Consider the following 23,276-nt stretch of genomic DNA (forward strand, 5'->3'; position numbering starts at 1 on the left):
ATGGTCGCCGCGTCAAAGCTTGTCGTCAATTGCAGCAGAGCTCCCGTGAAGTCTGCTGGGCCCCCTCAGTACTACAGGAACATTTTAGCGATGTTCATAAGTCCATTAAGGTTGTCCTTCATGCCACTCTCGCCGACCCTTCCAGCACTGGAGGAGTGACCACTCAGACTATGCGGTAGGCGGATACCGATCATAGCCAGTAGTTTCTGCAGCACGCCACTCGTGAGTAGAGGGACGATGACCATGAACAACACCTTTGCAGGGTGACGGCGCGCATAGCTGTAGATGTCGCGGAAGAGGCGCTTGATATAGTGGATCACTCGCTGGATAAAACCAGCTCGAGGCCGTGCGCGTCTCGAAGATGATGAGGACAGCACCGATGGGCTTGAACGACCAGCACGACTGTAGCCACCTAGGCTGAAAATCGATGGCGCCGAATGGCGAGAGTGCGAAGTCGAATAGACAGATCGACGGGACGGGGAGCGTCGACGAACATGGTGAGATGACGAGGACGATCTTCCATCAAACCAGCCCATTTTTGTCAATCGGTGTTGGGACGTCCTGAATTTTCTCAGAGTAATGAATCAACCTTGAAGCAAGAGTGGTCTGGAAACAAGGCAGAGATAGCCGCTGAATTATGGCCCCAAATTGAGCATGCAATATCTGCCCCTCAGGCGTCTTTCTGTGCGCAATCCAGATGAGTCGAAAGTGGATACGCAGTCAATCGATCCAAATGCACGAAATTCCAGTTCTAGGCCCAGCACAGAAGATGTCTCCACCACTGAATTTGAGAGATGTCCCCGCGAGATTTCTGTATAGATCAGAAGTACGGGCGAAGTCGCCGTAAACAATGATCAGTGGCCTAGTATTTCAAGCAATTGAGAGACCACAGCAAGCAGAGGCTGGAGACAGGACGGGGGAATTGGCAAAGTGATTCCATTTGTGAGCACCAGAAGAAGCCAAAAGGAGCTGCTTGCACCAGCTAAACTGACATGCGTTAGTAGAAAGTCGACGGTGGCTGGTCGTGAGCGGGAGATTCTCATTGGTGGTTGTTCCTCAGGGGGTGTTTGCGCTCAGATGAATATTGTGTCCTTATTTCCAAGGCATCAACTACGACGTCATCGGCTTGAAGGAGCCAGCACATGAAAGTCTTGAATCTCTGTTCCCTCTTGTTCTATGCCTTTAGAAATACTTCAAGTTTGACCTCACAATTAATTCATTTTGAAACAGGAATAGAAACTTTCTCACCACCGTTTTGTTTTGCGCGACTTGATATCTTCTCTCAGAACGCTTCACTGTCAATATGCCTAGTAAGACCTTATCAATCCTAGTCTTACCTTGAGAGAATCAAAGACTGACAAACAAGCATCAGGGCGGCCCGATTACTGTATTACTGTCCTTCTTTTGAGTGATTAAATCTATTGGAGCTGAGCTCATAAGGATACAGACAAAATACTGGGTGTTCCCCCCGACGCCACTCAACAACAAATCCGAACTGCCTACAAAAGGTGCGCAAATGGGCTCGGATCATCGAGGCATTCAATAACAGTGAATCATCCGCAGAGAATCCTTGAAGTCCCATCCTGATCGAGTACCTGCTGGCTCACCAGAGCGACCTGCCCGTACTCGGAGATTCCAAGAGATCAATGATGCTTATTATACTCTTTCTGACCAGACACGTCGGCGAGAATATGACGCCCTAAGAGCAGCAGAAGCATACGAAGAGCCAGCGGAGGAAGTGCCTCGGGGTGGCGCTGGCGGCTTCCCATGGTCTGCCTTTGGATTTGGCACCACCACAGATAGCGAGCAACGAGCCTCCGAGCAATTTGGGTCTGTCTTCGAGGAGATGTTACGGGAGGAAGGACTTGCCGAAGATACCGATGCCGATGGCCAACGACGTACCAGGCCTACATCACGCTTTTGGTCTGTTGTGGGTGGTATCAGCGGTGGTGCTTTAGGGTTCATTGTGGCCAATGCTCCCGGTGCTTTGGCCGGTGCCGTTGCAGGGAATCGCCTTGGTGCTGTCCGAGACGCAAAAGGCAAGAGTGTCTACGAGGTTTTCCTCGAACTTCCGCAGACTGAAAGAGCCCGACTACTAAGCGAATTGGCAGCCAAGGTTTTTCAGTCTACTATGGGACGCTAGGCTATTATGCCATGCTAGATAGTTTCGTATGGTGTCATCAATCCGTTGAGGTGTCTGTGTGGCTTTCATTTCTGGAGCAATTGGAGGATTTAGGAATGGGTTTGACGCACGCAATGCTTAACACTAATCGTATATAACCATTAATTCCTTGACATGATCCATATAGGTACATAAATCTATCAGAAAACACTCCTAGTCTATCGCACTATCTATTTTCACGCTCAGTCACGAGGACCGCCACAGAAAAGCCAGGCATTGGGCGATGGGCCCCGCTCCATGTACTTTCATTTTACTCAATTTTGGGGTTTCGAAGTTGGTACATATTCATTGACATGCCATCTAGTTATTTATCTTCTGCAATTGACCGATCAATACAAGCCATATGGAATATTCCTCGGTGATGAAGGTGATGGGATGAAGTATTCTCACTTTCCGTACTAATCTGGTTATCGATAAGAAGCTCCAGACCCACATATGTCTTATTTCTACTCCGTACAGCGAAGGAGTGCTGGGCCCCTGACTGCCCTGGCCCCTGACTCTGAGCCTCTGTGACTGCGAGGTTGACTCTGACCGCTTCGAGCCTGTTTGCCTTGGTGCCTGACTCAACAAGCGCTACTCCTGTCTAGACCCCGCTAGCCCCTCTTCTCACCGCATGCGGATAGGCCACGTTCCTGAGCTTTAGTATTGATATTTAATAGTTCTTTGTCCCGCAGTCTGTTCATCTCCTGCGGATTTTTGGCTGTGTTTTGATTCCTAGCTCTCTTTCACACTGACATTGTACAATCGATCTAATTGATTGGATTCGACAATATTATTTGGAGAAACATAGATCATCATGGCTACCGAAGCTGCGAGTGTTTACCCGGCTCTCCAGGACCGCCCTATTAAAAACACAATCTGTCTGTTCGATGTTGACGAGACACTGACACCTGCGAGACGGGTACGTTGATTTCCCAATGAAAACTCTCAATGCCGAGTCCCTGAGCTGATGGTCAACGATTCTGTGCCTACCAGAGCGTTACCCCCGAGATGCTCACGCTTCTTTCGCAATTGCGACACAAGTGTGCCATTGGATACGTCAGTTAGCCCATTCACTGGATCTCGACGTGCAATCTCACCCTCTGCAGGTCGGCGGTTCCAATTATGCTAAGCAACAAGAACAACTTGGAACGGCCGCTACGGACGTGACCTCCCTTTTCGATTTCTGCTTCCCGGAGAATGGTCTGATGGCTTTCCGTCTGGGCAAGCCTCTTGCCAGCACCAGCTTCATCGAGTGGATCGGCGAGGAGAAATATCAGAAGTTGGTGAACTTTATCCTCAAATACTTTGCGGACTTGCAGTTGCCCAAGAAGCGTGGTACCTTCATTGAGTTCCGTAACGGAATGATCAATGTCAGTCCTATTGGCAGAAACGCAAGTGTCGAAGAGAGAAATGAGTTCGAAGCGTATGTATACAAATTTGTGCTCAACCATGCATTGAGAAGACAGCGATGGTATCTGTGAGTACTAGTCGGCTAACAATAATTATGGCAGATATGACAAAGAACACCACATCAGAACAGATATGGTCAATGCGCTGAAGAAGGAGTTTCCTGATTATGGCCTCACGTAAGTGAATCATAATGGCAATACTCAAAATACCAACCTCCAGAATTATACTCTAACAATCAGTCTGCAGCTACTCCATCGGTGGCCAGATTTCTTTTGACGTCTTCCCCACCGGTTGGGATAAGACCTATTGCCTGCGGCACGTTGAAGCTGAGAAAGAAATTACTGGTGTTGAGTACACGACAATCCACTTCTTCGGAGATAAGTGCTTCCCTGGAGGTAATGACTACGAGATCTACTCAGACCCGCGGACGATAGGTCATTCCGTACATGGTCCTGAGGATACCATGAAGCAGCTTAAGGAATTGTTCCAGCTATGAAGAGCGCTATTGTTCCATCTTTCGTGACTGCTTTGGGGCGAATTCGAATGATATATATAGCGATATCCTTCCCCCTGTTTGTGACATAACTGAAGAAGTATAGTAATGATGCATAGACAAACTCGTGCAAATGTAATTCAATCATGCCTTATACACATTCATACTTCTCCAACGAGAAGCTGGAAATCACATGCATTATCCCAAAAGGCATTAGTGCTGCGATAATTATACTACCTTATGTGTTAGTCATCGGCAATGCCCGCATCCCGGTCGAGTGTGATTACTCCATAGGAGGCGACCAACAGTCACTTATTGATAAAAGATAGAAGTTGCTGATTCGTGCTTCTGCTGCTGCATGTCTCGCTGATGAGTCGTCATTTTGCTGATATACACTGAGGATGGCACCGCAGAAGTCTGTCACAGAAGTCCCGCGCTCACTCCTCCCTCGTCTGACCTGGAACGGCTCCTCTGCCCGGATTACGGTCGCTCCACCGCAAAGCAACGCTCTCTCGACTTTGCGACCTCAACCCCAGCAGCGCATACAAAACTTGAGTCCTGTAGGTCAGCAGCTACGTTATCTGTCCCTTTATCCGCATCAAGCCCGCTTTTTTTCCGTGGCATCTCGAGATCTTAGCCCGGCAACACTGGTTAAAAGATGCCCGCCTACATCACCGAGCGCCTCGAAAAATCGTCCAGCCCTCGAGGACCTCAACAATCCTATCAGATTTAATGGTGTATACGTAGCCGTTTTCAAGCCGGCGCGGCGCGCCTTTCATAGCTCGGCTCCTCGGCAGCGGGAGCATCACTTCGATACATTGAGATTCGTCCAACGACTTAAGGATGAAGGATTCAGTGAAGAGCAAGCCGTCGCGATGATGAGGGTCCTGAACGATGTTATCCAAGAGTCAATACAGCACTTGACGCGGACGATGGTTCTTCGGGAAGGTTAGTCAATTTCTTATGTGCCCCAAGTTGGCCATGCTCTAGGATCAAGTCTATTTGGACCTTTGGCAGCCATCGTGTCCTCTATGTTGCTCCTCTACTCTCAGGCGCTGATGACACGTTTATAGATACTGAACGCTCCGCATACACACAGAAAGTCGATTTTGCTAAACTGCGTTCCGAGCTACTAAACGCAGATTCGACCGAAGCACAGTTGACTCGATCATCCCACGAAAAGATTGCCGCGGATCTTGCGAAACTCAACTCGCGTCTACGAGACGAGATTGGACGAACCCAGGCCTCTGTTCGCCTTGATCTGAACCTTGAAAAAGGGCGTATCCGAGAAGAAGCGAACGGCCAGGAAATGCGCATCAAGGAGACTGAAACACGAATCGAGCAGGAAGTTGCAGGGTTGCGAGAGCGCGTTGAAGCTGTGAAGTTCTCGACCTTACAATGGCTTATGTATGGCACCTTTGCTACCTTCTCTCAGGACTTGCTAACATATATTGTTTTCCAGGGGTGTTTGCACCGGTACAGCCGCTCTCATTCTCGGTGCCTGGCGTCTTTTCATGTGACTCATCAGCGCTTGAGTCCTTCGGTATCGACTTCGTCAATACTCCAATCTTACCTTCAAGTTGTAAATTCTTGTACATAACACCCCGCTCGCCTTCTCGTTTTGCTCAGACAGAACAGACTGAGAGGAAGGAAGGTCCGTTCGATTTTGTGGAGTATGATGGCCATCTACCTGGTCCTCAAAAGACACTTTGTATCATAATTTTAAAGCGTTGTTTCGATGATATACTTCAACAAAAGCGAGTCGCGGAACTGACATTGACAAAGAGAGTGGTTTTACAAATTGTAAGGTCATTTCGATTATAGATAGACATTTTTCTAAGGCGATATTCGTCATCAGACGTAGCTCCTGTCCGGACCAGAATAGGTCAATCTGCTGTCCAGGAGAGGTCTTGTGTCGGACTTCCTTTCTCAAAAAGGCAGGTCGATTGCTTAGTGTGTGACATGACTTCTATCCCACATAGGTAGCTTATCAATTCTTCCAATTATCTAACGTTAACTAGTGCATAGTACATCAGATCGTCGTCGCACTCCTTGCAGGCTAGCGTTATATTCATCTACTTCTGACTATCTAGTTATCGATATCATGGTATGATAATTTAATCCCCTGCAACGCTCATTTTGGAGCAACGATAACGCTACTGAGGGGAAAGAGGAGACGCAAGCACTTCTGCAAGCCCCCGACGGGCCTCCTGTATAGCTCCGTCACATTGACAGATCCAGCCATGGCACGATCCGAAATGGAGCAGGGATATGGATCTAGTCGCGGCTTCCTTTTAGGATTCTCCGTGTCCCAGTCACAGGTGATTATGCTGCTTGTTTCGGCGCTCTTTCTCAGCTGTTGCTTTGCAGTGAATTTTGTCAACAATCAGCGATACCGAAGAAGATCCAAGGTCGAGGCAAAAGAACTTTTGCTGGATGATATTATAATATACAGAGAGTCAAGATTGAAGACTTGCTCAGAATTAAAGCATTCTGTGTCATTGAATTGGAATAGAAATCAAGAGGGTTTCGTCCAGAACTGTCCCTGCCAAATAAAGATCGTGTGCATGGCGCTGTTACTCGTGCTTTGCGCCGCCTTCATATGGCTTGGATACCTGCCTTTGGAGTGTTCATCTGGTATTGCAACTCATCAGGCTTCAGCTTCTATCTCCAATACGACAGGAGTGTTGGAGGTCTTTCAAGTGTACCAACCTGTTTCGGTCTCTGGAGGCGCAAATTCTGCATGCAATGATGAGATACTTCTTATGGATCATGTGTTTGCCTATAGCTATGGCGAACCTTTTGTAGGTCAGTGGATATTCTGGCGGATTGATGGCCCTGATATTGATTCTGCCAACAAGGATATTACAATCCACCCAAATGTGACTTTGACACGGTTCGGATCAACCTCACTGTGACCTCTAGAGGTCGACAATATGACCGATTAGCGATCATGTATCTTGGAGATGCAGAAGTATTCCGTACATCGACAGCTGAACCAACTACGAATGGGATTGTCTGGACATACATTAAGGAGATGTCTCAGTACAATGCACTGTGGAAGGAACGACAAAAGCTAATATTTGATCTTGGTAATTTGATATCCGACGTTTACACAGGGAGCTTCAATGTCACACTTGCTGCCGTCTTTTCTCAACGGGGCACCATCAGAACAGCGGACATGGTTCTGCCGATATCAGCAGGCAAATCAGCGTCTAATGCATCAAGTGCCTTCATTGTGCCTTCAGACAATGTGGAGATAGCCTACAAATTTCCCTCCAACACTGCACGTGCCGTTGTGTCGATTTCTGCATGTGGACAGTCCACAGAGGAGTTCTGGTGGTCTAATGTGTTCTCGCCCGACACAGAATCATTCATCAACACGGTGGGCGAACTCTACGGATATTCTCCTTTTCGTGAAATTCAGCTCTATATCGACGGTCTGCTTGCTGGGGTCATCTGGCCATTCCCAATTATCTTCACAGGGGGCGTCTCACCCGGCTTCTGGCGTCCAATAGTTGGAATTGATGCTTTTGACCTGCGACAGCCCGAGATAGACATCTCACCATTTCTTCCTCTTCTGACCGATGGGCGAGAACATTCTTTTGAAATAAAGATTGTCGGCTTGGAAATTCAAGCGAACGGAACTGCCAGACTTTCTGATACTGTCGGCTCATACTGGGTAGCCACAGGAAACATCTTTTTGTACCTCGAGGGGAATGCATCGTATTCAAGAACTGATCAATCCGAGAAGGAGCCTCAAATAACCGCGCCGACACCACAGTTTACAATTACGCGACTTCTCACCAAAGATGAGACAGGCGTTAACGATACACTCTCGTACTCTGTTGTTGCTGAAAGGACTCTCAGTATCACCTCGACCCAATTCTCTTGGAATCAGTCCTTGAAGTACTCTAATTTGGGTCTGCTGAACCAGCAAGGATTGAGCCAAGCGAATCGCCAACTCACATCTGGGAGAATATTAGCTGCAGAAATTGGAGTCAACGGATCTACTGATGATCTGACCTTCGAATATCCTTTATTTGTCAACACAACATATGGTATCACTGACACTGGGCTCACCATAAACGCACAAATGAATAGAGGTCTTGATATAGCGGCGACAGGAGTTACTGGTATCTCTACCTATACTCTGACTTCGGGCCCGTCGCGGTTGCACACTAGACAATGGGGCAGCGCATTCTACCATTCAGTCACAGGTGGCGGGTCGACATCCGCTGGAGATACAACTGATGTTTTTGACAGTAGTGCTGAACAATCGTATCACAGAACGGTTTACGCTATCAATGGAAGCGTTGTCTCTGATACAGATGTCCGACCAAAGACTGCTTCACCTCAAGCAATTCAGAATGTTCTGTTATCATCAGGCAGAGACAGCGTGAGAAGCATCATCGGAAGAGGGCCTGGGAGGAAGAATTAACACTCAATGTGAAGCTACTTTCTGGAGGGCAGGTAGACTGAAATGCACTATTCCACTTCCAAGATCTGATGGAGCTGAATTAAGCACACTTTTCTATATACCTCTAGTCCTTAATTAAGTTTAAAGTCATACTTGGACAACAAAAAAGTGAATCTTGCCACTATCTCCCAGTACCATGGAAACTTGTTATCTGTATCACGTGATTTTTATGATAAGATTGCCTTATCGCCCTTCGTCTTCCTACTTTGTACTTGATGCATTGTGGCGCTTTGTACAGACGAAACCATTGCAGGATGGCTGTGGTGACGGAGGAAGTGTGCTATTCAGGTGCATCAACTACCCTTTTTCCTAATGAGATCTGCAGGTTGATTGCTAACCCTTTACAACGTGCAGGTAGAGTGCCTGATAGTCTAGCCTCTGCTTTCGCGCAAAGCGGGCAACTCGAGAGCGATGGTCCTCCCAGCAAGCGTCGCAAACTGACATCAGCACCCCAGAGTCTTCGAGACGTGAACGGCGCCTCGGAGAATGGAGTCCCCAATGGATATATTGCCTTGGCGCGTTTTGATCTAAACCTGGTACGTAAATGATCACAATCATGGACCACATACCGTTCAGAGCGCAACTGACTCGGTCAATCTCTATCAGAAATTCGCTCGCGCAAATCCTCTTCTGGAGGGACACATTGATGATCCTTTCAGGCCATTACGCCGGCTTCCTGTCGTTCTTCAGACTGCCAGAAATTCCCGACATCTGGCCGGTTCGCCTCCAGAGTCGACCTTTTATGACTGTTTCGAGCTAGAGATAGCTACATTGCCAGAGCGAGAGACCGTGTACGGAGAGTCTTCGACTAGTCCTCAGTTGCTAGAATTTGGAAAATATCTCGAATCCGCCCATCGCCTTGTTTGCGCCGATCGATATCATAAGAAGGTTCCGACCGCTTGTTATCAGTGTACTCTCCATTGTTTAAAGGATAGAAAGTCATTTCGCCTCGAAACAATCATTTTATGGAGAGATTCTCTGGATATCATCGATGAAAAGCTACTAAACGCTGGGGCGCTTGAAACGTTTGCGAAATATGTGCTACAGCGTGATACCGAGAAGGTGTCAGATCATGCGTGTAACTTGTATAACAAGTGGCGCAATGTGGGCTTTGCATCACGAGCTATCTGGTCGCCTCGAGACTTCTACGATAATGTCCATGTTCCTCAAGACACACCCGAGTCATCTGCAGAGATCGAGTCTGACTTGATACATTGTCAACTTTATCCATTCCAAAGGAGAGCAGTACGATGGTTACTCGAAAGGGAAGGTGTGGAACTTCAGAAGAATGGACAAGTGATTCCTCTGGAGAACAAATCGGTTGGTGAACTGCCCGCTTCATTCGAGAAGCTTACAGACGCTGAGGGGAAAACATACTATGTCAGCCTTTTGTTCATGACCGTCACGTCCGATCTTTCCAATTGGTACGCACCGGCGGACTATCTCAAGGGCGGTATACTTGCTGAAGAGATGGGACTGGGCAAGACTGTGGAAATGATTAGTCTGATTTGTCTCCATCGTCGTTTCCTGCATCCTGCTATGGACCTTGACATCGATGGAATGAGACAATCCGGTGCAACGTTAATCATCACCCCCCCTGCTATTCTCCAGCAATGGATGCAGGAAATTCAGTTGCATGCACCGGCTTTACACGTTCTTCACTATACAGGTATAAGTCGCCATCAGAAACTTTCAGACCGCGAACTTGTTGAACTACTTGCCGATCAAGATGTCGTTCTCACCACCTATGATGTCCTTGCACGGGAGATCCATTACTCCGTTGATGCTCCAAGACGTAATATGCGGCACGAGAAAAGATTTCAGCCACGAAAAACACCTCTTGTCAGAATCTCATGGTGGCGAGTCTGTCTTGATGAAGCTCAAATGATTGAGAGCGGTGTAAGCAATGCGGCAAAGGTCGCACGTCTGATACCTCGCCAGAATGCATGGGCTGTGACCGGTACACCTCTTCGGAAAGATATCTCTGACCTTCTTGGTCTTTTGCTTTTTCTTCACTATGAGCCGTTTTGTGGGTTCGTGTGGAATAGGCTGTGTGGATCATTTCAGTCTGTGCTATCTGGCATTGTCAGTCGGGTCGCTCTTCGGCACAGCAAAGACCATGTTCGCAGTGAGCTTGATCTGCCGTCTCAAAAGAGATTTGTGATCACTATTCCTTTCACACCGGTTGAAGAACAACATTACGGACAGTTGTTCGAGCAGATGGCCGAAGATTGTGGCCTAGATCTGTCCGGTGCACCACTAAAAGACGATTGGAATCCCGAGGACCAAGCCGTTGTAGAGAAGATGCGGAGTTGGCTAATGAGGCTCCGTCAAGCATGTCTCTATCCGGCTGGAAGTAGTCGCCGTGTCTTAGGTTTCGGTGGCGGTCCGCTACGCTCTGTGGCCGAGGTTCTTGAGATAATGATCGATCAAAACGATGCTCTTGTCCATGCAGAAGAGCGCGCTCTCGTTCTGTCTCAGCTCCGACGGGGGCAGCTACTGGAAAATGCCTTGCTTCGTCAACAAGCACTTGATCTTTGGACCAAGTCGTATGAACGGTCCAGTGCACTGGTCAAGGAATACCGCTCCCGGCTGGAGTTGGAGCGTGCTAAGAGTCAAGCCATGTCTAACGGCGCGAGCCAAGGCGCAGCGACAGATGATCCAGCGAGCGATAACGAAGTTGACGAGGCGGACAAGAACACTCGCGTTGGTGCGTACCGTCAAAGGCTGCGTGCTGCCCTTGAGATCCAGCACATTTCGATATTCTTTATTGGGAATGCGTTTTACCAGATCAGGACAGATCCGAAGCTCACTGAACTGGAATCGGAGGAATTCAAACGCCTCGAGAAACGTGAAACCGAAGCCTATGAAGAGGCCAAATTGATTCGGAATGAGATGCTGACTGATGTTTCTCGTAAAGTTGCTCGATATATGAGAGTGATCAAAGAGAAATCAGAAAGGAAGCAGTTTGTGGTTATTCCTAAGATGAAGCCACAGCTTTATATTAAAGGACTGGAGTCCCGCCGCATATTCGACAGATACGAGGAGTTTTGTGAAGTGCTGAACAAACACGCTGCCCAGTACAATGAATGGCGAGATATCATGGTCAAGTTACTTTCACAGTCGCTCATTGACCAGGAGGATGAATCAGAGCTTGAAGGAAACGAGTACGAAAGGTCAACAAAGCATCAAGACGAGATGTATGTTTATATGGAAGCTCTGCGCGCCACGTTTGCAGACCGCCACGATGCTCTCACCGGTCAGCAGAACGTCCTCATCGCTCACGAGGTGAAAAGTGGAATTATTCAAGCTCAGCAAGGCGAGGGGCCGTCTCCGGGGCTCTTTCTTTCGGTGATGAACACCCGCAGTGCCCTGAAACCCCCGCCTGCGCTTGGTTCTCTTCGTGGCATCATCAGCGAGCTTCGCAGTCTTGCGACCTCCCTTGAATGGCAAGGAAGTGGGGGAAGCTCTCGCGCTCTTGCCGAGTTGGAACTTGTCAACTCAGTCCTGCAACATGCTGCCAAGATGGCTGCTGATCAGAACAAAGTGTCATCGAATCTGGAGAGAGAAGTGGAGATGTTCCGGGACACTATGAACAACCGCCTTGAGTACTACCGTCAGCTGCAACAAATATCCGATACCGTTGCTCCTTACGACGAGGAGAGCGTCGGTAAACCGTTGGATGAAAATCTATTTGCAGCAAAGCTCAAGCAAGAGAACGATATAGATGCGAAGATATCCACCCTGAGAGCGAAACATCGTTATCTTCTACATCTGAGAGACGACTCAGGAGTCGATACTGCATCGAGAATATGTGTTATATGTCAATCCAGCTTCGAAATTGGTGAGTACTTGTGCTCTATCTTCCTAGGCTAAGACTTCGTATCGCTTACATCTATAGGGGTCTTGACCGTTTGTGGCCATAAATATTGCAAGGATTGTCTGCGCCTATGGTGGAACCAACATCGCACCTGTCCTACCTGCAAAAAAAGACTCAAGTTCAATGATTTTCATCAGATCACCTACAAACCCGAAGAGTTTGTGGTGCAGGAGGAGAAAACACCCAAAATAGAATCAGGTCGATCATCGAACAGCTTCATTTACGCTGACATCAGTTCGGGGACGCTCAAAGAGATTAAGAACATTGACCTTGACGCCTCGTTTGGCACCAAGATCGACACTCTGGCCCGTCATATTCTTTGGCTACGCGAGCATGACCCTGGTGCGAAATCGATTATATTCTCTCAATATAAGACCTTCCTTGAGGTGTTGGGTACCGCTTTTGCGCGATTTAAGATTGGGTACAGTAGCATCGACAATACAGATGGTATAGAGAGATTCAAGAGCGACCCAGCGGTATGGATTTTTCAGAGCTCGCATGTTGCTGTGTCTTTACTAATCATTGCTCTGCAGGTCGAATGCTTCTTTCTACATGCTAAAGCGCAGTCGTCCGGTCTTAACCTGGTCAACGCTACTCATGTTTTTCTCTGCGAACCACTTGTCAATACTGCGATTGAGCTTCAGGCCATCGCCCGTGTGCATCGAATCGGTCAGCATCGGCCTACTACCGTCTGGATGTATCTCGTGTCCGATACGGTGGAACAATCAATCTACGAGTTATCAGTCTCTCGCCGCCTAGCTCATATTGTCCAGAAGGAGAAGGTGAAAGAGGCACTGGACGACCCAGGAGCCGTATTCGAAAATCTGACTGAAACAGCCATTGATTCGGCAAATTCCTTGGAAGTACAAGATGCGACGCTGGCAAAGTTGATGACAAAGGGAGCAGCCGGCGGAGAGCTCGTGAAGAAGGACGATTTATGGCAATGCCTTTTCGGCAATGCCACCCAGAAGATGGATTTGAGGGCGGACGGGGAGGTGGCAAGGTTTTTGCGAGGTGACGCAGCAGAGAAAAGAAGGGCTGCTGCTTCTTCATGATCCTACGATATATAATGACTGATGAATTGCCTTAGATGATGTGATGTTGGATGTAAATATAGTGCATTTTCTTCTCCGGGCCATACCAGCAGTATATAGTTTTTGAATTAATCGTCCGTCTTTGTTCTCAGTCCCGTGAAAGTCTGCTCGATGTGTTCCTTGCAACTCAACGTGCGCAGACGTTCCACTGCTCTCTAAATCTTCTCTTCTTCTACTGACTTCCCTCGTCTTCCATCTGTAAGAATTCTTATGTTGATATTTCTGATCGACTCATCTTCAAATGTGATGACTAATCACGATGCATCCCCTGATCGGGATAGCTTCTTGACCGCAGTGACGTGAGGGTGTATCTGCCTACGGAAGGCGAGCTGAATTCTAATCATTTTTTATTTAAGAATAGCTTCTGATATGGTGGCTCACCTTTTATCATCTTTCACATTGTCCATGCACCACATTGAGCATCTTTTTTTCCCCGTCTGATTTTGTTATGGCTTCCGATGCCACGTCAGCGAGTTCCGAGGCTCGCGAGCTGAGTTTAATATCAAAGGTTGAACTGAGAATCGCACTTGCAGATACAGATGAGAAACTCGAAGGGCTTCTCAACACATATCTGGCTCCGTTGTTACTGAAGCTAGGTTCCGAGAGCCACGCAGTCCGCAGCAAGGTCATTACGGTGTGCCAACATGTCAATACGAGAGTTCGAGCACCGTCCATCCAGCTGCCCGTGGCAGCTCTACTCAAGCAGTTCAAAGACCAGAAGTCTCAACTGATCAGACATTTTGATTTGCTTTACCTTCAACAAGGCATTGATCGTTTGGGTGCCAACGCGAGAATTGAGATCTTACTCCCTCTGCTCCAGGGAATTTCTGAGATCGGAGCAGCGACTAATCAAGCTGCCATTATCTTCAATCTTGTCTTGCGGCTTCTGCCTTTGCTCAAGCTACCTCCAAAGGGCAGTGAAGAGGATGCACAGTTGAAGCCAAAGCTTGGTCTTTCTGATAAGGATACGAATTTTTTGTCTTCGTGGTTCGAGAAGTTACTTCTCTTGTATCCTGCAGAAAAGGATACAACGACATGTCCTGGGCTATCACCTGCCGAGTACACATTTCTGAACAAAGGCCTTTCTGCAGATGAGACATGGAACCCTGCTTCGAATGGAGGACTCAACCTTACCGAGACGAAAGTAACAGCTTTGAGGTTCCTCACTAGCGGAGCTTTCACGGACTCGGAGCGATTCATGCCCGCTCTTATCGCCTCTGCAGATGCAAACTCTCGTGTCTCTGACCTCGGTGAAGAAATTCTGAAGCGATTTATTCCTGACCTAGAAAATCCTGATGTCGTGCAGAAACTGTATAGCCTCTATTTTGGGGCCGGTACGGCGGATGGTGCCCAGCCGGCCCGGCCTCCCGTACAGTTGAAGATCCTGGTTTTCTTGGGAAAGTCGATTTTAGCTACGAAGGACACGCAACGAGTAATTCGATTGATTGAGGAAGGTCTCCTCTCAGACAAAGCAAGGTCTTCCCAAGGCCTACAAGCCTCGAAACTGAGAACCCAGATCTTCACATTCACAACTTGGGTGGTGCGGATGGGATCTCCTTCTGATCTCAAGTTGATGGCGCCAAAGGTCATAGCAGGGTTGAGGGACTTCATCCAATCTCAGGGTTGGCCCAGCCCTGGAGCCAGCGGCCAAAGGCTTCCCGCGTCAGATTTGAGTCTCAGAGGTCTTGCCTATGAGAGCATTGGTATACTTGTTCCCAAAGTCGATTTTCAAGTGCAGGATGACCAGGCCCAGTTTTCTGATTTTGATCTGATCAAATGGCTGTTCACGTCCTTGAGCTCCGACGACTCGAGCCCTCAGATATTTGTGAGCATTGAGCAGGCCCTGGGGAGTATTTTGAATTCTTCCGTGAATCGATGGAATAAGGAGTTCCAAGAGCAAATCCGTCCTTTCCTCGTTCATCAGATGGGTAATCAACCCGGGGACGAAGATCCCATCACTGGGTTCAAGGTCGTTCGCGGATCGCAATATGCCGCCGTCCGTTTTTCCAACCGATTCTTATCATATAGTGACGTTGTGGCTCGCTGGATTGACCTCATGGCTATTGCGCGTGGATTGGATCGGAATCAAGAAGTTGCAGAAGAAGGGAAGAAGGGCTTACATCCTTATTGGTACCGGCTGCTCAATCCTAGCAAGGACAAAAAATGGTTCGCATCAGCAGCAACAGATGAAACGGACCAGGCTTGGTACAGCTTCCCAACGTTTTCCGACGCAACGCGCTTTCTACTTGGCTCCCCAGCATCAACCGGAAGTGCAGTGGCGCCAGCTCTGTCCGCGCCCGAGGTTTTGTCCGGGCCATACAGGACCGCTCTGCCTGTTGCTATCGCATTTCTTCGCAACATTCTCCTCTGGGAGTCTCTCTCGGCATCCGGAAACACCATGGAAATTGAGCAAGATTGGGATGTCAAACTCGACGTACTTCTTACGTCTGATGAGGGAGCCCGACGGGGATTGAAACTGTACATGCAGTCGTCGGACAAGGAAGCCATTTTATTATTCCTAAGAAGCGCCTTGACCGGTCTTACGAGTGACAAACGACTGGGCCTACATCAGTGTGGAGAGCACTTTGTCAACATCTGCTCGCTGGCGTCAAATGAAACAGTTGGGACTATGGTTCCGCAAACGCTCTCACTGAAAGCCTCTGTAAGCAGCAATGATCAGGAAATACAGAACAAGGCTGCGCAAGCACTTGGGATTCTAGCATCTCACCCTGCGTTTCCTGATGCCGATATCCGAGCACTGCTTTCGGATCTGTTAGATTCTGTATCCACGTGGAAAACGGCGATCGGAGAAGCTATGCTGAAGATACGGGGCGCAATCCTTGCCCTAGCTTATACACTGAGCAGGCTTGCATTCCGCAAGGCGCTCCATAGAGCCTCCAAGGAACAGGTGGAACAATTCACAAGCACAGTATTTGACCTGGTGGAGAACTCTCGCGACTCTCTCCTCCGACGCTCCGCACAAGTGGCACTGGGACAACTCAGTCTCTCGGGGATTCTGTCGCCAGCAATGCTCTCTGATGCCGATTGGAAGCAAATCAAGGAGAAACTAACTCAAGACGCAAAATCTGAGACCGATACCGCCATCACCGCCCTGGGCCTTCTAGCCTTGACCTTTGCGAGATCAAGCACTGAACACGTGCTCTTTAAAGAGCTGCTCGCTTCTCTTTATGAACTGCAGGAGATCCGAAGCCCCGAGATTCACTTTACTGTCGGTGACGCATTGAGTAGTGCCGCGGTCGGTTGGAATTCGAAGTCACTGCTCCGGCAATTTGACGTCGACGAGGAGGTTCCGCACATAACAATTTCGAGGAAAGTGCTCTCTGAGATGAGCGACAAGATCATAGCGGACTGCAGCGCATCAAAACCTTCGCTAAGAAAGTCGTCCGCTATATGGCTGTTGTGTCTGATCAAAAACTGCGGACATCTGGCCGAGATACGAGATCGTTTACGCAAATGCCAGGCCACGTTCACAGGCATACTCGGGGATCGTGATGAAGTTGTGCAGGAGACTGGAGCACAAGGGTTGGGCCTTGTCTACGAGATGGGCGATCAATCCCTTAAAGACGACCTTGTGCGAGATTTGGTCGACTCCTTTACAGCGAATAAGTCTAACCTCGGAGGAGGCAAAGTCCACGGAAATACCGAGCTTTTCGAACCTGGTGCTCTCCCTACTGGAGAGGGGTCGTCAATTAATACGTACAAAGATATTATGAATCTCGCATCTGAGGCTGGTGACCCAGCACTGGTGTACCGGTTCATGTCGTTAGCCTCTAACAACGCGCTTTGGACTAACCGTGCCGCTTTCAGCAAGTTGGGCATCAGCACTATCTTCTCCGATTCGAGTGTCAACGGATATCTGGCGAAGAATACCAAGATCTACCCGAAGCTGTTCCGCTACCGATTTGATCCCAATCCGAACGTGCAAAGATCCATGAATGCCATATGGACAGCATTAGTCAAGGACCCAACCGTGGTAATCAATGCTCATTTTGATGAGATCATGGATGATTTGCTGACAAGCATGCTGGCGGGCCGGGAATGGCGCGTTCGTCAGGCAAGCTGTGCTGCGATCGCAGACTTGATGCAGGGACGGCAACCGGAAAAGTACGCAAAGTACCTGGATGATATCTTCACGAAAGCCTTCAAGCTCTTGGATGATATCAAGGAATCAGTCAGAGCGGCGGCGCTCAAGCTCTGTCAGACTCTCACCAATGCAATCGTCCGTACCTTAGAGACGAGTGATCTGGAAACAAGACGAGCGAATACCATGCTAGCAAGTGCCATTCCATTTCTGCTGAGCGATAAGGGCATGGAGTCCAGTGTGCAAGAGGTTCAAGGATTTGCGATTGGGGCTCTGGTTCAGATGATAAAGAAGAGTCCCAGCGGTCCATTACGAGCATTTGTTCCTCGCATAATCGAACAGTTCCTCAATTCGCTGAGCTCGTTGGAGCCTCAAGCGGTCAATTATGTTCATCTCAATGCGGACAAGTACGGGTTAACGGGCCAGGAAATCGATAAGATGAGGTTATCTAGTGTCCGCACCTCACCAATGATGGAAGTGATCGAACGATACCTGATTGACATGCTGGACGAGGCCAGCATGAAGGAATTTGCACCCAGGCTCGAAGGCGTTCTTCGCTCTGCAGTTGGACTTCCATCGAAAGTGGGCTGCAGCCGTGTCCTTGTGCTTCTCAGCATGAGGCCAATGCTTTTCCGTCCGTATGCGGATCGGTTCATTCAGCTGCTGAGCAAACATGTCACTGATCGGAATGAAACCGTCAGCGCATCCTATTGCACATCTATTGGCTATCTCATGCGCTTGGCTACGGACGATCAAGTCTTGAAAACCATTAATCATGCCAAGAATCTATATCTGGCGGCGGAGGATGCCAACGAAAGAGTCATCTCGGCAGAAATTTTACATTCTACGTCCAAGCTGTCCAACGACCGGTTCATGGCGTTTGCTGCTGCGACGCTGCCTTTTGTCTTCATTTCAAAGTATGACACGGATACTCATGTGCGGGAGGTCTTCGATAATACCTGGCAAGATAACGTGGGCGGCACCCGGGCTGTTTCGCTTTATATCAAGGAGATTGCCAGCCTCGCTGCGGAGAACCTGGATTCCCCGCGGTGGGCCATCAAGCACACGTCAGCCCTTGGTATTGCAAACGCCATCATGTTGCTAGACGCCGATCTCGATCTCGCCACAGGTCAATCACTATGGCCCGTGCTGGAAAAGGCACTGGCGGGAAAGACGTGGGACGGGAAAGAGGTTGTGCTCAAGGCGTTCGTGAAGTTCGCAAGCCAAGCTCAAAAGTTGTGGCAAGAGAATAAGCAGCTTAGTGACTCGATGAAGGTAAGACTCACCCTTGCGTACCGTGTACTTCCTACGATGCTAAATGGCTGGGTCAGGTTATTGCGATTAGAGAGGCGAAGCGCAACAATCCGACATATCGTCCGCATGGCCTCGTAGCTCTAGGCGGGGTCGCTCGCGCGCGCAAAGACGTGGATTTTATGCCCGATGCGCTGAGCATTGTGTCTCGAATACTGGACGAAGTTACGGACGCTGATACGGACTCCATGGACATTGATTCTGGCAGCGGTCAAAAATCCAAGTACGTGTACAAGTCTTGCTCCCTCTTCTCAGTCTTTTCTAGGCTCTTCTAGCTCATCGAATCGATGTCTGACTCTCAAACAGACAAACCTTAGAGGATACACTCGCGGCCTGTGTGAGGTGTCTCTTTGAATGTCTTGAACCGTCCGCCGCAGCAGCAGGAGGTTGGTACACACAGTCTATCATTTTTCGGGCAGGAGTTGCTAATACGGATGACAGCAATCAAGCATTATCTCGAAGAAATGATCCCACTCATTGACAAAGCTGTGATGCATGGAACGAGGAAAGTGCAGGTTAGCCTTTACGAGGAATTGGGCAAGTTATTCCAGAGATTTGAGAAATGGGCAATTGCAGGCAAAGGTCAGAAGCCTGAAGTAGGCGAATTGCAGGGGCCATTGGTGGTGCTCGCGCAAGAAATGCTTTGTCGCAAGATAGACATGTCCATCGAAACCATCCGGATGGAGCGCGCACGGGCGGCAGCCGCGTATGTTACGGCGTGCCAGCAGATGGGGCTAGAAGTCAGTCAAGCACTGCAGGAATCTTTCAAGACCTGGAGAGACGGCGAAAGATCGGGGCCGGTACAACAAATTCTCAACCAGGTATTGGGTAACCTTGCAGTCTCGCGGTGAGACAAGAAGAGAATGCGGAGAAGCGTGCGTGGGTTGTCCCAAATGGAGGAGGCGAAAAGCCTCGGTACGGTACCTTATCACGCTGCCAGGCCCAGTTGCCAGACCCATTTGCCATGCATTGATATTCAGGCGATCTCCCTTCTTATCCATACAGTCGGTACGCCCGGACCCGGGACGGAGATGCAGACGGCCAATCAGGTTTGATATGATGAAAAGCCGCCCAGGCACGGCGCATCACTTGACCTTTGCATTTAGAGAGAGAACATCAGTTAGGAGTCAGAACAGATTGTACAGTCGAAAATCAAGGAATGACTACATGACCCACCAAAGAGGCAACGAAGATTTGCACTATTGTTCAGAGGCTTGGGGCTTAGAGGCTCAGATCAGAGGTCAGGATCTAACCAACAGACACATGACATGATGATACTACATAATTCGTTCAGCAATTGCTCGGGGCTTCGTAGCGTTGTCCGTTGCGGAGCCGAAGAAATGGACAACTCCGCATATGTCACCCATCACTCATTGTATTAGGATATCCAGTAGATAATAATCATTACTATTGCAGACTGAATACGGAGTAGTTATCGAGAAAATGGAAAGTAGGGTAACGGTGCAGGTTGCGGACTGCGGACATGTCCTAGCGTGGCCCATTAGAGTTTGGCCAGAATTCAGAAATGACACTTGCGGACTATGATTGGCGGGCCTGGGGTGCTTATTTTACCCATCCGTTGGGCACGGGCCGAAAGGAACAGGGACCAAGTTTGAGGATCCAGACCGGCCGAGGCCAGTCTCGTTGGGGAATGAGACTATTTTAGTCCTCATTCCGAAGTACTAGTAGTAGTATCTCTCTGTCAACAGATTATATCACCGCTTTGTAGTTCGGATCTAGACCATTCATTGGACATTGCCATCTCCCCGGAGAAGGTCGGCCTTGACAGTGATACGTGGTGTCGAATCGGCCCTGGAGGGGATGACGGATAGATGGTGTATCCAGGCCTCATTGAACTATTGATTCCTGGTTTATTGTTCGGATCCGAGAAGTCAGGAGGTCTGCGAGGCCTGCGTATAGTACTAAGAATTAAGCGAGGTAGGTGTGGTCGCTACTCGCATCATATGAGAAGGTTCCTTACTTCATGGTCTGATCGAGTAGGAGATAGATTCGAGGAATAAGAATGGCTACTATGAGAGCCATCCTCAGTGACAATCCATAGCAGCATCCAGAATCAGTACTCTTTCCATGAGATATCTTGATGCTGGGTACAGTGGTGGGTACCTACATCATTGATACTAAGGTACTCCGTACTGGGTACTAGAACATCCTGGTTAAAATGCACTCAAGCTAAAAGCACAGCAAACCAATACTTTTTTACCCGCCAATCAAAATCTGCTCCAATCCATGGACGAACTTTCTCTAGCGCTGACACTATACCCGACCTGACTAGCTGACAATGCTGCAGAACGCTTTATTGGGGATGCACCGAGCGCAGAGTCCGGAAACCAGGAAATCGCCCGAAACCCCATCTGTCTTCCACTTTTCAGCCAGCCTTATGAGATAACGGCCATAACGTGCTTGGACTAGGAGTGAGATGAGATGAGACTATGGTCGAATCTGGTGAGAATAAGCGAATCATTGCCAAAATAAGAACCTTGATCCCTTTCGTTTCATACAGAACTGCCTAGTCCGAACCCTGGGGAGGAAAAGCTGGAGGCCATGGAGGGGTAGAAACTGTCTATGAATTGAGCCTCCGATTTCTGGACTAAGGACTTGGGTACCTAGTACTGCCTACTATTCATCGGCTGTTTGTCATTTGGAGTTCGGACTCGGACTCACCGATCACCTTGGAAGCTTGAAGTTCTTTTCAACGAGTGCTATTGGGATACCTCATGACCGTGCCTTGCGTGCAGTGCAGTATAGTAAGAGATCTGTGATGCAAGGCAGTCTGCAAGTCTGGAACATGATTTTCCCAGCTCGCACTGACTGCGTGACCATACAAGCCACAGAAGTGGATTCTAAGATATCGCCACCAGCAGACAAAGTACAGGAGCATTCTGCCAGTGACTGCGCAATTGGCGAGCGGATCCAAGAATTTGGTGTTGGCTGGATTCAGGATCATTTGGGATTCTGGGTAGAGGAGACTAGGGAACAAGTGGGGAGCATAAGCCAGCATTTCAGGTACCATAGTCGTCTATGTTCTAATTGCATCGCACCTAATGTACTTCTTTTTTGTCACTTAGAATCTAGTAGAGCTAAGAAAACTCAAGGTGCATACCTATGATTTCTTACTATGGGGTCTTACCTCAGGAGTACTCCATACTTCAAAGTAAGTATTATTCAGAAATCTAATCCATGTACTTGCTTCACAAGCAAGATGTATTAATAATACATAGCCCATGAACCTAAGCTATTACATGCATTCTTTTGAGTCTTAAATATTTCCAAGTGACTCTATCTTGGAATAAACAGATATAAACCAGTCGCGGGCTTGCAGTCTAAGGTACATAGTATCTATAATTTCTTAGCAAAACAGTGTATCACTGTATCACTGTAGGCTGTATTTACTACTATCTAGGTATCTTCTCTGTAGAGTGTGGCTAAAAGTGCACTATGTGCTGGCATTCAATAATGCACTTTATGGCCCGGACCTAATCTTAAGAGGTCCAGGGTTTAGAGGTCCTGCATTCCTCAGTCTTACCCTACTGAATTTGATACCTGAGAATAATGGAAATCAAATTTAGTATTGTTGCATGACCTATAACTACCTAGTAATACTACTAGTACCTACTAAGACCATTTTCCACATGGTTGGCACTCGGCATATGCAGTTCCAATCCAAATCATCCATCTCTCTTCTTTCTCCATCGATCGGATTTGCTTGCTGATTACTCGATCATAGGATATTAGATACGCAATCTATCATAGCTGGTCATGAATATTAAAAAATCATAAAAAAACAAAATAAATCAATCAATCAATCAGAATAAAAAAGAAGAATAATAATATTAATATATCACTAGGGAAGAAAAACAATCCTCCTTTGGTCTTTCGGAGCTGTATTATTTGCATGCGGATACCTTTCTCAGATCCGCCACCGTGGGCACAAACTAAACGGACCTCCGGTTCTGGCCTGCGTCTATCTTGACTAGCTAAGTACCTAAATTCTGAGATATCATGCTGGCTCTGCTGAATGTTCGTCCGACATCCCTAGTTGCCTCAATGATGACAATTAGGTATCATGCTACGTCCGATCTGACTCTTCTTCGCGTAGAGACAGATGCATCTTATCAACTTCCCATTCGCCATGCTTCTGCTTTTAAGAGGGGGGGGGGGAAAAAACAAGTATATACTACTACTAACCATGCCTTTATTTACTTTACATCTATCATCGTTCTCTAATCTTACATGCTCTTGCTCCGAGTTCGATTGACTTCATTCACTCCTCAAACACCTCTTGTTACCATCAAAGTAACTAGCAATCACTACTGTCGCTTCA

General features: G+C 48.1%; 5 protein-coding genes across 5 annotated transcripts; 4 read left to right on the forward strand and 1 right to left on the reverse strand.

Annotated features, from left to right (window-relative positions):
* Window positions 1-71: 71 nt before the first annotated feature.
* Window positions 72-536, reverse strand: CDV56_106825 (uncharacterized protein; the record flags this gene model as incomplete). Its single annotated transcript, XM_026760444.1, has 1 exon — window positions 72-536. The coding sequence occupies one exon, from the start codon at window positions 534-536 to the stop codon at window positions 72-74; it is 465 nt and encodes a 154-aa protein (XP_026616868.1).
* Window positions 537-1,303: 767 nt separating this feature from the next.
* On the forward strand, window positions 1,304-2,143 carry CDV56_106893 (putative DnaJ chaperone (Caj1); the record flags this gene model as incomplete). Its single annotated transcript, XM_026760512.1, has 3 exons — window positions 1,304-1,310; window positions 1,448-1,508; window positions 1,564-2,143. The coding sequence occupies 3 exons, from the start codon at window positions 1,304-1,306 to the stop codon at window positions 2,141-2,143; spliced, it is 648 nt and encodes a 215-aa protein (XP_026616869.1).
* An 835-nt stretch (window positions 2,144-2,978) lies between these two features.
* On the forward strand, window positions 2,979-5,587 carry CDV56_106985 (uncharacterized protein; the record flags this gene model as incomplete). Its single annotated transcript, XM_026760604.1, has 8 exons — window positions 2,979-3,083; window positions 3,158-3,220; window positions 3,271-3,587; window positions 3,676-3,750; window positions 3,821-4,057; window positions 4,468-5,015; window positions 5,141-5,474; window positions 5,530-5,587. The coding sequence occupies 8 exons, from the start codon at window positions 2,979-2,981 to the stop codon at window positions 5,585-5,587; spliced, it is 1,737 nt and encodes a 578-aa protein (XP_026616870.1).
* A 1,433-nt stretch (window positions 5,588-7,020) lies between these two features.
* Window positions 7,021-13,482, forward strand: CDV56_107169 (uncharacterized protein; the record flags this gene model as incomplete). The annotated part of the gene is made up of 5 exons (XM_026760788.1): window positions 7,021-8,287; window positions 8,902-9,083; window positions 9,154-12,391; window positions 12,449-12,903; window positions 12,961-13,482. The coding sequence occupies 5 exons, from the start codon at window positions 7,021-7,023 to the stop codon at window positions 13,480-13,482; spliced, it is 5,664 nt and encodes a 1,887-aa protein (XP_026616871.1).
* A 487-nt stretch (window positions 13,483-13,969) lies between these two features.
* On the forward strand, window positions 13,970-19,785 carry CDV56_107495 (ECM29 family proteasome component; the record flags this gene model as incomplete). Its single annotated transcript, XM_026761114.1, has 4 exons — window positions 13,970-18,898; window positions 18,955-19,157; window positions 19,241-19,320; window positions 19,376-19,785. 4 exons carry the CDS (start codon window positions 13,970-13,972, stop codon window positions 19,783-19,785), a joined length of 5,622 nt encoding a protein of 1,873 aa, XP_026616872.1.
* Window positions 19,786-23,276: the final 3,491 nt, after the last annotated feature.

The sequence above is a fragment of the Aspergillus thermomutatus genome (genome assembly GCF_002237265.1).
Source record: "Aspergillus thermomutatus strain HMR AF 39 chromosome Unknown NODE_33, whole genome shotgun sequence".
In the NCBI taxonomy this organism is placed as follows: Eukaryota; Fungi; Ascomycota; class Eurotiomycetes; order Eurotiales; family Aspergillaceae; genus Aspergillus; species Aspergillus thermomutatus.